Below are 13,704 nucleotides of genomic sequence, written 5' to 3'. Positions count from 1 at the left end.
GGTCCTACAGTTAAACTCTTGGTCTCTGATTGTTTCTTGTTTTCTTTCTTAAATGGCAGAACAGAATCTGCTCCCTCAATGCACAAAACTCATCAAATTCCCCAGGTTTTTGCATCCCCATTTCCTTCATTTCACCAGCACTGCCCACACCTTGAGCTGACAATGACCTAAACTCGAGAAAAGCCTTTCTCCTCCGTTGAGGTGCTCTTCAATTAAAGACAACAGATGTTCTTAATCCAATCTGGTCTGGGATTCGTGCTGAGCTACTTTGAATTATGGGGATAGGGTAGAAGTATTGACCTTGGGTAGGGTGCTCTTTCCAAGAGCCGGTGCAGACTCGACGGGCCAAATGGCCTCCTTCTGCACTGTAAATTCTATGATAATCTATGAATTAGAGTGGCTTCTGGCACCACAATTCCAAAAGTAAAAATACGAGGGAGGCTCTTGTATGGAAAATATATTTTTACTTTGGTTTCTGCGCTGTTGGCAGTCAAAGGTATCAAAGGAGCTGAAAAACCTGGAACTTTTACACCTAGTCCAATCACATCTTTATTGTTTAAACTGGAAAGAAAATGTTTAAGAGTTGAATAAATATGTTGAATTTATTTCTTCTTCTTTCTCAATCCTTTGGAAGTACTTTTATCTCGATCTTGAGCAACGGAATCTCTTTGAGCTTGGGGACCATGTACCTGGCTTGCTGACCACTCCTCCTGAAGCTGCTGCAGTAATTCAGCTGTGAGGTGTCCTTGTTGAACCAGCCTTGTACTCAAAGAGTCACCAGCTCTCTGAGATGTACCTGCTTTACAAACCACTGCTTTGTAACCTAAAGCCTTGGATCCTCGGATTCGCCGAGAGCCACTGAAAACCTGATCCTTGGTATTTGTGCCCTCCATGTTTATCCTCCCATTTGTCCGTATCCTGCCACGTACAGGGACATCATCGAATCCTGTAGTGGCTGCCGTGGAGATGGAATCAGATGCACGAATCAGACGGGTGATATTCTTCACTCCAATCTGTATAATACTGTCCAGCTCAGTCTGAATATCTCGGACATGATTCACGTCTGGGAACATGTCCATGAACCGATAACTGAAACAGATCACAAGGAACAGAGATTAAAATCAATCCAGAGCGGGGTCCAGAATCAATCTAGACCAAAGAGGGGAACCAATTATAGTTGTGAGGAGGGATGAGATGGCAGGAGGATCATCAAGTGAGGTTATATGGAATGAACTAAGGAACAAAAAAAGGAGCAATCACACAACCAAGAAAGCATTGTAGACTCACAAAAAGTTATAGGGAGAGAGAAAGGCAAATGTACAGACAAATCTCTAAAACGTGCAGCTACAGGGTTTCCCTCATATTAAGTGGAATAAAATTAGTTTAAAAGGTCAGAATTCTTAAAATTAATTGCAAGCTCAGCACAAGGCATTAGCTCTGGGCTTAGTTTTAGAGAATGAAGCTGGGCAGGGAAATGAGGCATCAGCTTTAGTAAAAATGATCATAATTCAGTTTGATTTAGAGTAGCTATGGAAAAGAATAAAGATAAACTAGGAATAAAAGTTCTCAGTTGGGGAAAAACTGTTTGACTAATAGAACAGACAGTGCAGGAGGAGGCCATTCGGCCCATCGAGTCTGCACCGACCCACTTAAGCCCTCACTTCCACCCTCTCCCCGTAACCCAATACCCTTCCTAACCTTTTTGGACACTAAGGGCAATTTAGCATGGCCAATCCACCTAACCTGCATGTCTTTGGACTGTGGGAGGAAACCGGAGCACCCGGAGGAAACCCACGCACACACGGGGAGAACGTGCAGACTCCGCAGAGACAGTGACCCAAGCCGGGAATCGAACGTGGGACCCTGACGCTGTGAAGCCACAGTGCTATCCACTTGTGCTACCGTGCTGCCCGGTCTAAGATGTGAACTGTAATTAGATCACTAGGCCAAGGAAGAAATAGTGAGAGTTCCGAGCATATCCTTAAAGCTGATCACATGTTGGCTTCCCGAACATTCTGAGCTATTTCAAAGTGAACAAAGGCTAACACATCAAACATTTGGAATGTAACACACACCCTGTATTGCACAAACATTCCAGACAAGCTAACACAATGGTCCAGCAGATGCTTGGTCTGCTCCAGACAGCTACGGATAAAGTCCTAATCTCCAATAATGGTCATAATGGTCTCAGCATTAACTGTTCTAACGATTATTTCAATATGATGACTTTGTTTAACACCCTGAAACCAGTATCATGTGACTGAGACTTGGGCTATCTGAATTTCTTTAATCATAGTCTTTGGACCTTATAGTCAGTTACTGTTTGACCTCTGCTGAGAACAGGACTCCAGGCAAATAACCTGCGCTACCTACCATCAAGTAGATGGCCTTCATCAAAACTACTGGAAACTTGTGCCTCGAAGACTAGCTCACTCAATGCGCCTTCTCCCATTGTTTTAGTCTCACTACTGGAAAGATAGGATCACCCTTCTATCAGCCAACCTTCCATCCAAAGGAACATTCCATTAGATTTTTGATTCTGGACTCTAAAACCCTAACTTACATTTTGTTGTGGTCGTGCACTGAACCCGCTTCCTTTCTCCTTAACCCCCATTTATTGTGGGAGTGAAAAGGGATGCACATTGCAAAGCCTCTCTCACCTGTGCATAAAAATGAACCAACCTTTTTTGCTTCAGCTTACCTCGAGTTTGCCAAGACAATCTCATGTCCCCTTCTTGCCCTCCTGATTTTTAACTCTACTCCGACAAGCCCTATACTCTTCAAGGGATCCATTTGATCCCAGCTCCTTCTTCCTTTTGAGCATGGCCTCAATATCCCGAGTCATCCAGGGTTCCCTCCTTCCACCAGCCTTACTCTTCACTCTAAGAGGGCACACCTGGACCCCAGTTAACACCTTTTTGAAAAGACTCCCACTTACCAGCTGTTCCCTTGCCTGCAAATAGGCACCCCCAATCAACTTTTGAAAGTTTCCGTTTAATACCCTCAAAATTGTCGTTGCCAATGGTCTTTTCCTGCTCCTATTTCGTATGGTATTATGAAAGATCTGATTGGACTTCCGGGTGCGGCGATGACCAGCTGAGTCGCACGTTTCGGCAGCTCCCGGTGGAACGGACTTTTGGGCTCTTAATAAGAGCCCCAACGGCAATTTTAACGGCTAAAAGTACTGTGCGGTGAACCAGAAGGGAATCCCCCCTGGATACGGATGAAAAAAGGAGAGGAAGGTGGCCGGATTGCGGTGGATCCTTTAGGGCAGCGGCAAGGAAGGCAAGCAAAATCCAAGATGGCGTCGGAAGGTGGCAGTTTAATATGGGGCCCTGAACAACACGAGTTTTTGAAATGCTGCGTGGAAGAACTAAAAAAGGAATTGAAGAAGGAGCTGTTGGCCCCGATATTACAGGCGATCGAAGGGCTAAAGGAGGAGCAAAAGACCCAGGAGCGGGAGCTTCGGGTCGTGAAGGCAAAGGCTGCCGAGAATGAGGACGACATACAGGGCCTGGTGGTGAAGACGGAGATGCACGAGGCACACCATAAACGATGTGTGGAAAGGCTGGAGGCGCTGGAGAACAACGCGAGGAGGAACAACCTAAGGATTCTTGGTCTTCCTGAAGGTGCGGAGGGAGCGGACGTCGGGGCATATGTGAGCACGATGCTGCACTCGTTAATGGGAGCGGAGGCCCCGGCGGGTCCGCTGGAGGTGGAGGGAGCATACCGAGTGTTGGCGCGAGGACCGAGAGCAGGAGAAATTCCTAGAGCCATAGTGGTGAGATTCCTCCGTTTTAAGGACAGAGAGATGGTCCTTAGATGGGCAAAGAAAACTCGGAGCAGTAAGTGGGAGAACGCGGTGATCCGCGTATACCAAGACTGGAGTGCGGAGGTGGCGAGAAGGAGGACGAGCTTTAATCGGGCCAAGGCGGTGCTTCACAAAAAGAAGATAAAATTCGGAATGCTGCAGCCGGCAAGACTGTGGGTCACATATCAAGGGAGGCACCACTACTTTGAGACGGCGGATGAGGCATGGAGTTTTATCGTGGAAGAAAAATTGGAATGAGCAGGTTGTTAAAAAAAGAACGTTTGAAACAAAGTGGTGGGGCGAGTATGGGGGGCGAAGAGGGGGGTAAAAAGGGGGGGAAGAGGAGTTTTATGTTATTAATCCTGCGATGTGGTAACTTTTCTCTCTTCCACAGGAGGTGGTGGGGAGAGGAAAGGAGGTGGAAGAGATGGGGCGTTGGCCATTGGGGGCGGGGCCAAGGGGGAAGCGTGGGCTTGGTTCCCGCGCTATGATAATCATGGCGGGCGTCGCACAGTGCGAGCCGAGGTCACGGGGGGAAGCCGAGGTCGGCCAGAGTTTGCTGACTTCTGGGAGCAACATGGGGGGTGTAACTACGCTAGTGGGGGATCTAGCGGGGGGTGGGGGGGGGGGATTATTGGGCTGCTGCTGCTGGGGAGAGGGGGGAGCTGGTATGGGGTGAGATGGGCGGGGGGGCACCGCCTGGGGGGGGACACAGCTGCGTGGGAACCGGGTGAGGAGCTGGAAAAAGGGGATGGCTAATCGACAGGGGGGGGGGGGGAAAGCCCCCCAACCCGGCTGATCACGTGGAACATGAGAGGGCTGAACGGGCCGATAAAGAGGGCACGGGTACTCGCACACCTTAAGAAACTTAAGGCAGACGTGGTTACGTTACAGGAAACGCACTTGAAACTGATAGACCAGGTGAGACTACGCAAAGGTTGGGTGGGGCAGGTGTTCCATTCGGGACTAGATACGAAAAACAGGGGGGTGGCTATATTAGTGGGGAAGCGGGTAATGTTTGAGGCAAAGACTATAGTGGCGGATAGCGGGGGCAGATACGTGATGGTGAGTGGCAAACTACAGGGGGAGACGGTGGTTTTGGTAAACGTATATGCCCCGAACTGGGATGATGCCAATTTTATGAGGCGTATGCTAGGACGCATCCCGGACCTAGAGGTGGGAAAGTTGGTAATGGGGGGAGATTTCAATACGGTGTTGGAACCAGGGCTGGACAGGTCGAGGTCCAGGACTGGAAGGAGGCCGGCAGCAGCCAAGGTGCTTAAAGATTTTATGGAGCAGATGGGAGGAGTAGACCCGTGGAGATTTAGCAGACCTAGGAGTAAGGAGTTTTCGTTTTTCTCCTATGTCCACAAAGTCTATTCGCGAATAGACTTTTTTGTTTTGGGAAGGGCGTTGATCCCGAAGGTGAGGGGAACGGAGTATACGGCTATAGCCATTTCGGATCACGCTCCACATTGGGTGGACTTGGAGATAGGGGAGGAAACAGAAGGGCGCCCCACCCTGGAGAATGGACATGGGACTAATGGCAGATGAGGGGGTGTGTCTAAGGGTGAGGGGGTGCATTGAAAAGTACTTGGAACTCAATGATAATGGGGAGGTCCAGGTGGGAGTGGTCTGGGAGGCGCTGAAGGCAGTGGTTAGAGGGGAGCTGATATCAATAAGGGCACATAAAGGAAAGCAGGAGAGTAGGGGACGGGAGCGGTTGCTGCAAGAACTTCTGAGGGTGGACAGGCAATATGCGGAGGCACCGGAGGAGGGACTGTACAGGGAAAGGCAAAGGCTACACGTAGAATTTGACTTGCTGACAACGGGTACTGCAGAGGCACAGTGGAGGAAGGCACAGGGTGTACAGTACGAATATGGGGAGAAGGCGAGCAGGTTGCTGGCCCACCAATTGAGGAAATGGGGAGCAGCGAGGGAAATAGGGGGAGTGAGGGATGAGGAAGGAGAGATGGAGCGGGGAGCGGAGAGAGTGAATGGAGTGTTCAAGGCATTTTATAAAAAATTATACGAAGCTCAACCCCCGGATGGGAGGGAGAGAATGATGGGCTTTATGGACCGGCTGGAATTTCCCAAGGTGGAGGAGCAGGAAAGGGTGGGACTAGGAGCAGATTGAAATAGAGGAAGTAGTGAAAGGAATTAGGAGCATGCAGGCGGGGAAGGCTCCGGGACCGGATGGATTCCCAGTTGAATTTTGTGGAAATATGTGGACTTGCTCGCCCCGCTACTGATGAGGACCTTTAATGAGGCAAAGGAAAGGGGACAGCTGCCCCCGACTATGTCTGAGGCAACGATATCGCTTCTCCTAAAGAAGGAAAAGGACCCGCTGCAATGCGGGTCCTATAGACCTATTTCCCTCCTAAATGTAGATGCTAAGATTCTGGCCAAGGTAATGGCAATGAGGATAGAGGATTGTGTCCCGAGGGTGGTCCATGAGGACCAAACTGGGTTTGTGAAGGGGAGACAGCTGAATACGAATATACGGAGGCTGCTAGGGGTAATGATGATGCCCCCACCAGAGGGGGAAGCGGAGATAGTGGTGGCGATGGATGCCGAGAAAGCATTTGATAGAGTGGAGTGGGGTTATTTGTGGGAGGTGCTGAGGAGATTTGGTTTTGGAGATGAGTATGTTGGATGGGTGCAGCTGTTGTATAGGGCCCCAGTGGCGAGTGTGGTCACGAATGGACGGGGATCTGCATACTTTTGGCTCCATAGAGGGACAAGGCAGGGATGCCCTCTGTCCCCATTACTGTTTGCACTGGCGATTGAGCCCCTGGCAATAGCATTGAGGGGTTCCAAGAAGTGGAGGGGAGTACTTAGAGGAGGAGAAGAACACCGGGTATCTCTGTATGCGGATGATTTGTTGTTATATGTAGCGGACCCGGCGGAGGGGATGCCAGAGATAATGCGGACACTTCGGGAGTTTGGAGAATTCTCAGGATATAAACTGAACATGGGGAAAAGTGAGTTGTTTGTGGTGCATCCAGGGGAGCAGAGCAGAGAAATAGAGGACTTTCCGCTGAGGAAGGTAACAAGGGACTTTCGTTACTTGGGGATCCAGATAGCCAAGAATTGGGGTACATTGCATAGGTTAAATTTAACGCGATTGGTGGAACAAATGGAGGAGGACTTCAAGAGATGGGACATGGTATCCCTGTCACTGGCAGGGAGGGTGCAGGCGGTTAAAATGGTAGTCCTCCCGAGATTCCTCTTTGTGTTTCAGTGCCTCCCGGTGGTGATCACGAAGGCTTTTTTAAAAAGGATCGAAAAGAGTATCATGGGTTTTGTGTGGGCCGGGAAGACCCCGAGAGTGAGGAAGGGATTCTTACAGCGTAGTAGGGATAGGGGGGGGCTGGCACTACCGAGCCTAAGTGAGTACTACTGGGCCGCCAATATCTCAATGGTAAGTAAGTGGATGGGAGAAGAGGAGGGAGCGGCGTGGAAGAGATTGGAGAGGGCGTCCTGTAGGGGGACTAGCCTACAAGCTATGGTGACGGCCCCATTGCCGTTCTCACCGAAGAAATACACCACAAGCCCGGTGGTGGTGGCGACTTTGAAAATTTGGGGACAGTGGAGGCAGCATAGGGGAAAGACGGGAGCCTTGGTGGGGTCCCCGATAAGAAATAACCATAGGTTTGCCCCGGGGAGAATGGATGGGGGATTTGGAATATGGCAAAGAGCAGGAGTAACGCAACTGAAAGATCTGTTTGTAGATGGGAAGTTCGCAAGTCTGGGAGCGCTGACCGAGAAATATGGGTTGCCCCAAGAGAATGCATTCCAGTATATGCAACTGAGGGCTTTTGCGAGGCAGCAGGTGAGGGAATTCCCACAGCTCCCGACGCATGAGGTGCAGGACAGAGTAATCTCAAAGACATGGGTGGGGGACGGTAAGGTGTCAGATATATATAGGGAAATGAGGGACGAGGGGGAGATTATGGTAGATGAGCTGAAAGGGAAATGGGAAGAAGAGCTGGGGGAGGAGATTGAGGAGGGGCTGTGGGCGGATGCCCTAAGTAGGGTAAACTCATCGTCCTCGTGTGCCAGGCTAAGCCTGATTGAATTTAAGGTGTTACACAGGGCGCATATGACTGGAGCACGGCTCAGTAAATTCTTTGGGTAGAGGATAGGTGTGCGAGATGCTCGAGAAGCCCAGCGAATCACACCCACATGTTCTGGTCATGTCCGGCACTACAGGGGTTCTGGGTGGGGGTGACAAAGGTGCTTTCGAAAGTAGTGGGGGTCCAGGTCGAACCAAGCTGGGGGTTGGCTATATTTGAGGTTGCACAAGAGCCGGGAGTGCAGGAGGCCGATGTTTTGGCCTTTGCGTCCCTAGTAGCCCGGCGCAGGATACTGTTGATGTGGAAGGAAGCCAAGCCCCCGGGGGTGGAGACCTGGATAAATGACACGGCAGGGTTTATAAAGCTGGAACGGATTAAGTTCGTCCTAAGGGGATCGGCTCAAGGGTTCACCAGGCTGTGGCAACCGTTCGTCGAATACCTCACAGAAAGATAGAGAGAATGGAAAAGAAGAAGGCAGCAGCAGCAGCCCAGGCAGGGGGGGGGGGGGGGGGGGGGGGGGGAGCAGGAACCAGAAGGAGTCTCCGGGTTATTAATATATATGTATAATATGTATAGGTCGTTGCTATAAATAATTGTATATTGGACTGTTAAATCATATTTTTGGAGAGTGTTTATCTGAGACAAGGCAGTTGCCATTTAGTTTTAGTTTTCGTTTTTGTTATATATTATTTATTCTTTGTTTATGAAACTAGTCATTGTTATTTATACTGTTATATTATTGTGTAAAGGATACACAATGTACTGTGATGGTTGACCAAAAATTTTCAATAAAATATTTTTTTTAAAAATGAAAGATCTGATTGAACTGGAAGGAGTATGTAGGAGATTTGTGAATATGTCGCCTGAGCTGGATAATTTTAGCTATGAAGGGGATTGAATAGGGTAGGGTTCTTTTATTTGGAACAGAGAATGCTGAGAGAAGTCCCAAGTGAAGTTATGAGGGTTCTAGTTAGAATTGATAAGGAGGCTATATTTCCATAAGGTCCGTAAAACGAGGCATAGATTTAAGAGTTTTAGAGGGGACTCTGGGAGAAATTTAACACCCAGGGGGGTCTGGAATTCACTCCCTGATAGGGTGGCAGCGGCAGAAATCCTCAAATATTTAAACAAGTACCTGGATATGCTCTCGGAAGTGCTGCAAACTTCAAAACTACCGAACAAGTGTTGGAACGCGAGATTAAGAAGACCCTGTCGGCCAGTGCCAACGCAATGGGCTGAATGGCCTAATTTCCTGCTGTAAATTTCTACAATTAATATTTCCGACCCGGATTGGGGATTCGAGCCAAGCTGGATTTGAGAGGAAAAGAGAGACCAGAACCAATCTAAAGGAATGCACAGCAAATGTTCACTTGAACAAAGCAGCGTTATCATGCTGCTACTATGTGCCCAAGTTGCCAGTTTGATGAACATGTCCAAACTACAGATACAAGCTCCTTAACTTACCTTAACCATAGGTACAGATCCAATACATCATGCACAGCCTCCAAGTGTACTAGGTCCTTGATATTTTTTGGTGGTGTCAGTGGCCAGTTAATGTGCCGACATAACCAGTTAAATGTCAGCGGCTCGTTCCTGCTGAATTGTCTGGCAAACTGGAGAATTGAAACAGACTCAAAGTTAAAAACAAAGTGGCACCCACGGATGTCGGTATAACAACACCGTAACATGTATTGTGCCACCGATTGTTGAAGAGCCAATCATTTCTGACTGGTCAGGTCACAAGCCATTTTGATGACTGTAGAAAATTCCTAATTGCTGATTTTTCATTTATTTAGTCAATAAAAATGGTTCGTTCTTATTCAATTTGCTTCATGATATGAGATTATATGGTTGAGGCAGACAAAGTAATCATATCGTCCTGTACAAATGCACCTGACATCTTTCTCTGTTGTTGATTGTGTAGATGTGGGAGGTGGTGCCATAGTGGTATTGTCACTGGACTGGCGGTCCAGAGACCCAGGGGCCCCGAGTTCAAATCCCACCATGATTGAATCCAATAATTGTCTGGAATTAAAAGTCTAGGGATGACCATGAAAGCATAATCAGTTGTCGTAGAGTCCGTTGTCGTAAAAAAAATACCCAGCTAGTTCACTAATGTCCTTGACTGAAGGAAAAGACCTGGTCTGATCTACATGTGACTCCACATCCACAGCAACTCTTATCCACTCTTAAATGCCCTCTGAAGTGGCCAAGCAAAGCACTCAGTTGTATCGAAACCGCTACAAAGGTCAAAAGGAAATAAATTAGATGGACCAAACAGCATCAACTTAGGCACTGGAAACGACAACGATAAACCCAGCCCTGTCGACCCTGGGGCTTGCGCCAAAATTGGAAGAGCTATCCCACAGACTGGTCAAGCAACATCCTGACATAATCATACTCATGGAATTATACCTTACAGATAACGTCCCAGACACCACTATCAGCAGTGGTGGTGGCGGCACAGTGATGTACAGTCATGAAGGCCCACTTTCTCAACCTTGCCCCTCACCTGAGGTGTGGTGATCCTCAGATTAAATCACCACCAGTCAGCCCTCCCCCTCAAAGGGGAAAGCAGCCTATGGTCATCTGACATTATGACGACTTTACCTTATACAGTCAGGAGGGAGTTGCCCTGGGAGTCCTCAACATCGACTCTGGACACGGCAAAGTCTCATGACTCAAGGAAACTTCCTGATGATTACGACATACCATCCACCCACTATTGAATCAGTACTCCTCCATGTTGAACACCATTTGGAGGGAACACTGATGGTGGCAAGGGCACAGAATGTATTCTGGGTGGGGAATCCTATGGCGAGTAACACACCTCCTAACTCCCCAAACTCTGTCCACCATTGACAAGCATAAGTCAGGAGTGTGATGCAACACTCTCCTGGATGAGTGCAGCTCCAACAACACCCAAGAAGCTTGACACCATCCAGGACAAAGCAGCCCGTTTGATTGCTACCCTACTCAAAGCATTCATTCCCTCCACCGCCGACGCACACTAACAGCCAGTGTACCATCTTCAACATGCACTGCAGGAACTCACCAAGGCTCCTCAGGTAGCACCTTCCAAATCCATGACCACTACCATCTAGAAGGACAAGGGCAGCAGATACATGGGAACACCAATCCATTCACCATCCTGAATTGGAAATATATTAGCCATTCCTTCACTGTCACTGGGTCAAAATCCTGGAACTCTCTCCCTAACAGCACAGTGGGGCTACCCACACCATATGGACTGCAGCGGCTCAAGAAGGCAACTCACCACCACCTTCTTAAGAGCAATTACGGATGGATAACAAATGCTGGCCTAGCCAGCACCGCCCACATCCCGTAACAATTAATTTTTTTTAAATGGGCACCCATCACAGCTGTTCATGTCTGCCCGATTCATAATCCATCCCTTAACTTTCCAGATGCTTTTCAGGATCAAACCTTTGTTCAACATTCATTGCTTATACAGTATTTCAATCTATTCTTAAGAAAAATAATGGAATTTAGAGTTAACTGATTAGGACAGTACAATTACCACATACAGATTTCAATCTAGAAATGCAGACAGTCTCAAAATGTTGGGTCCTTCTGAGCTGCAGCCTATAATTAACCAGACAGACAGACTAACTGATTATCCTGGTTCGGTGCTAATTACCCCAACCCTGTATTTAATTGATAACTAGTAATTATGGGCTTCAAGGGATATGGCTGCATATTAACAGAATACATTGTAAATCATGAGGTATACATTTCCAGTCCTTATAAAACAGAGTATAATGAGACTGGAACTGAACAGAAAGGAAAATGAGACAATTTTTAAAATGTGTAATAAACACCAGCAAAAATCCTCATCAATCCAAGGCCAGGGTTTTGAGAGAGGCTGTGGCCTTCAAATTAATGACCGTTCTTGAAGATACAGAAACCACCGTTAAATTTTTAATTAGGTCAACAGAAAATATGCAATTGTTACTGCCTTATATTCGAATTTTTTTCTAAGTCTTTGCCTGATTGGGTGAGCAGACAAAAAAAATGAATCATAGAATTTTACAGCACGGACTTCCGGTTGCGGCTATGCCTGGGTAGGTCGCATGTTCGGCAGCTCCCGCCGTGAACGGACTTTTGGGCCCTTTTGAGGAGCCCCAGCGGCATTTGGACGACGATTCCCGGTGTGGGAAGGCAGCAAAGGTTCCCCCAGCATTGCATGGAGTGGACCAGGAGTGGAGCGGTCAAATAAGTGATCTTGGAGAAGAGAGGAGAATGGGCACGAAAAAGTAAGATGGCGGCGGGCGGAGACCATGCAGCGTGGTCGCGGGAGCAGCAGGAGTTCCTGAAAAGCTGCTTTGCGGAGCTGAAAGCAGAGATGCTGGCCACAATGAAAGCGTCAATTGAGAGGCTGGTGGAGTCCCAGAAGGCTCAAGGGAGGCGATTAGAGAGGTGCAGCAGAAAGCCTCAGAAAACGAGGACGAGGTCCTGGGCCTGGCGGTGAAAGTGCCTTGTTGAAAGTTGGTGAAAGTGCACGAGGCGTTGCATAAAAAGTGGCAGGAAAAGTTTGAGGACCTGCAGAATAGGTTGAGGAGGAAGAATCTCCAGATTCTGGGTCTACCTGAAGGTGTGGAGGGGTCCGACATCGGGGCATATGTAGCTACCATGCGGAATACGCTAATGGGCGCGGGAGCCTTCTCGAGCCCCTGGAGCTGGATGGGGCTCACAGAGTCCTGGCAAGGAGGCCTAAGGCAAATGAGCCGCCAAGGGCCGTAGTGGTGAGGTTTCACCGCTTTACGGACAGAGAGTGCATCCTGAGATGGACGAAGAAGGAACGGAGCAGCAGGTGGGAGAATACGGAGGTCCGCGTCTACCAAGACTGGAGTGCAGAGCTGGCTAAGAAGAGGGCAGGATTCAACCGGGCCAAGGCGGTTCTCCACCGAAAGGGGGTGAAGTTCGGGCTGTTGCAGCCAGCGCGATTGTGGGTCACTTTTCAGGACCGCCACCATTATTTCGATACGCCAGAGGAGGCGTGGACCTTTATTCAGAATGAAAAATTGGGCTCGAACTAATGGTTTGCTGTGGGTTTTGTGAAAGCTGGGGAGTGGGAAGGGGTGATTGGATGTGATGTGTGTTTTAATGGGCATGGGTACTGTAGCCACCTGGGTTGGCCACTTCCCGACTTAAAATGGAGAACCACAAAGGCTGAAGGGAAATTCAGCCAACACAGGCAAAGACTAGCAAGTGCAGAAATCATGTATATTGAAACCTGCAAAACAAGCAGACAGCACTGAAACCAGCAGCCATCTGCATAGTAATGCAGCAGCCATCTGCATAGTAATGAGCGATTCCAAGGCACAATTTTTCCGACATAACCAGACTAAACCCCATCACAATCCTCACGGAACACCCCCCCCACCCAACTTTTACTTGACGGACGACTCAAGGACGGTACAGATGGTCAGATTAGAGCAGCTCGATGGACTCTTCTTTTGCAGGGACGGGACATCACTGTTAAACGGACCAAGACCCACACTTTCTTAGCAGATAACCTTCAGTACCCAGGCACCCCCCACGAATGTGAAATCATCTCACCGCACAACACAGGCCCCTTTATTGCAAAAACAATCCCCAGAAAGATAGGTAGTTCACCCCAGAGCCCCCAGCACAGGCACGTGCGCACCTTTAAGGATTTATGTGGATGGTTCTTCCACGGTATAAGAAGGGAAGCGCATTACAGGATGTGGGCATATATGTTGAGGACGCGCAGGGACGTTCCCTAGAAGAAATATCACTAAAGCTACCAGGCCACTTAGGCACGCAGGC

The 13,704-nt window shown here is 48.5% G+C and overlaps 1 protein-coding gene across 2 annotated transcripts in view; it reads right to left on the bottom strand.

The window, feature by feature from the left end:
- Positions 1–444: 444 nt before the first annotated feature.
- The window catches only part of supv3l1 (SUV3-like helicase), a 287,161-nt gene continuing 273,901 nt past the window's right edge, over positions 445–13,704 (bottom strand). For both annotated transcript variants that reach the window (XM_072478761.1, XM_072478762.1), the window contains 2 exons: positions 9,355–9,503; positions 445–1,089 (listed from right to left, as the gene is read on the bottom strand). In XM_072478761.1, the coding sequence (XP_072334862.1) occupies positions 603–1,089; positions 9,355–9,503 (636 nt within the window). In that variant the 3' untranslated portion in view covers positions 445–602. The remainder of the gene's footprint in view (positions 1,090–9,354; positions 9,504–13,704) is intronic.

Source organism: Scyliorhinus torazame, chromosome 16 (assembly GCF_047496885.1).
Source record: "Scyliorhinus torazame isolate Kashiwa2021f chromosome 16, sScyTor2.1, whole genome shotgun sequence".
Lineage (NCBI taxonomy): Eukaryota > Metazoa > Chordata > Chondrichthyes > Carcharhiniformes > Scyliorhinidae > Scyliorhinus > Scyliorhinus torazame.
The sequence above is the reverse complement of the archived record's forward strand: the minus strand, read 5'-3'. Positions and strand labels throughout refer to the sequence as shown.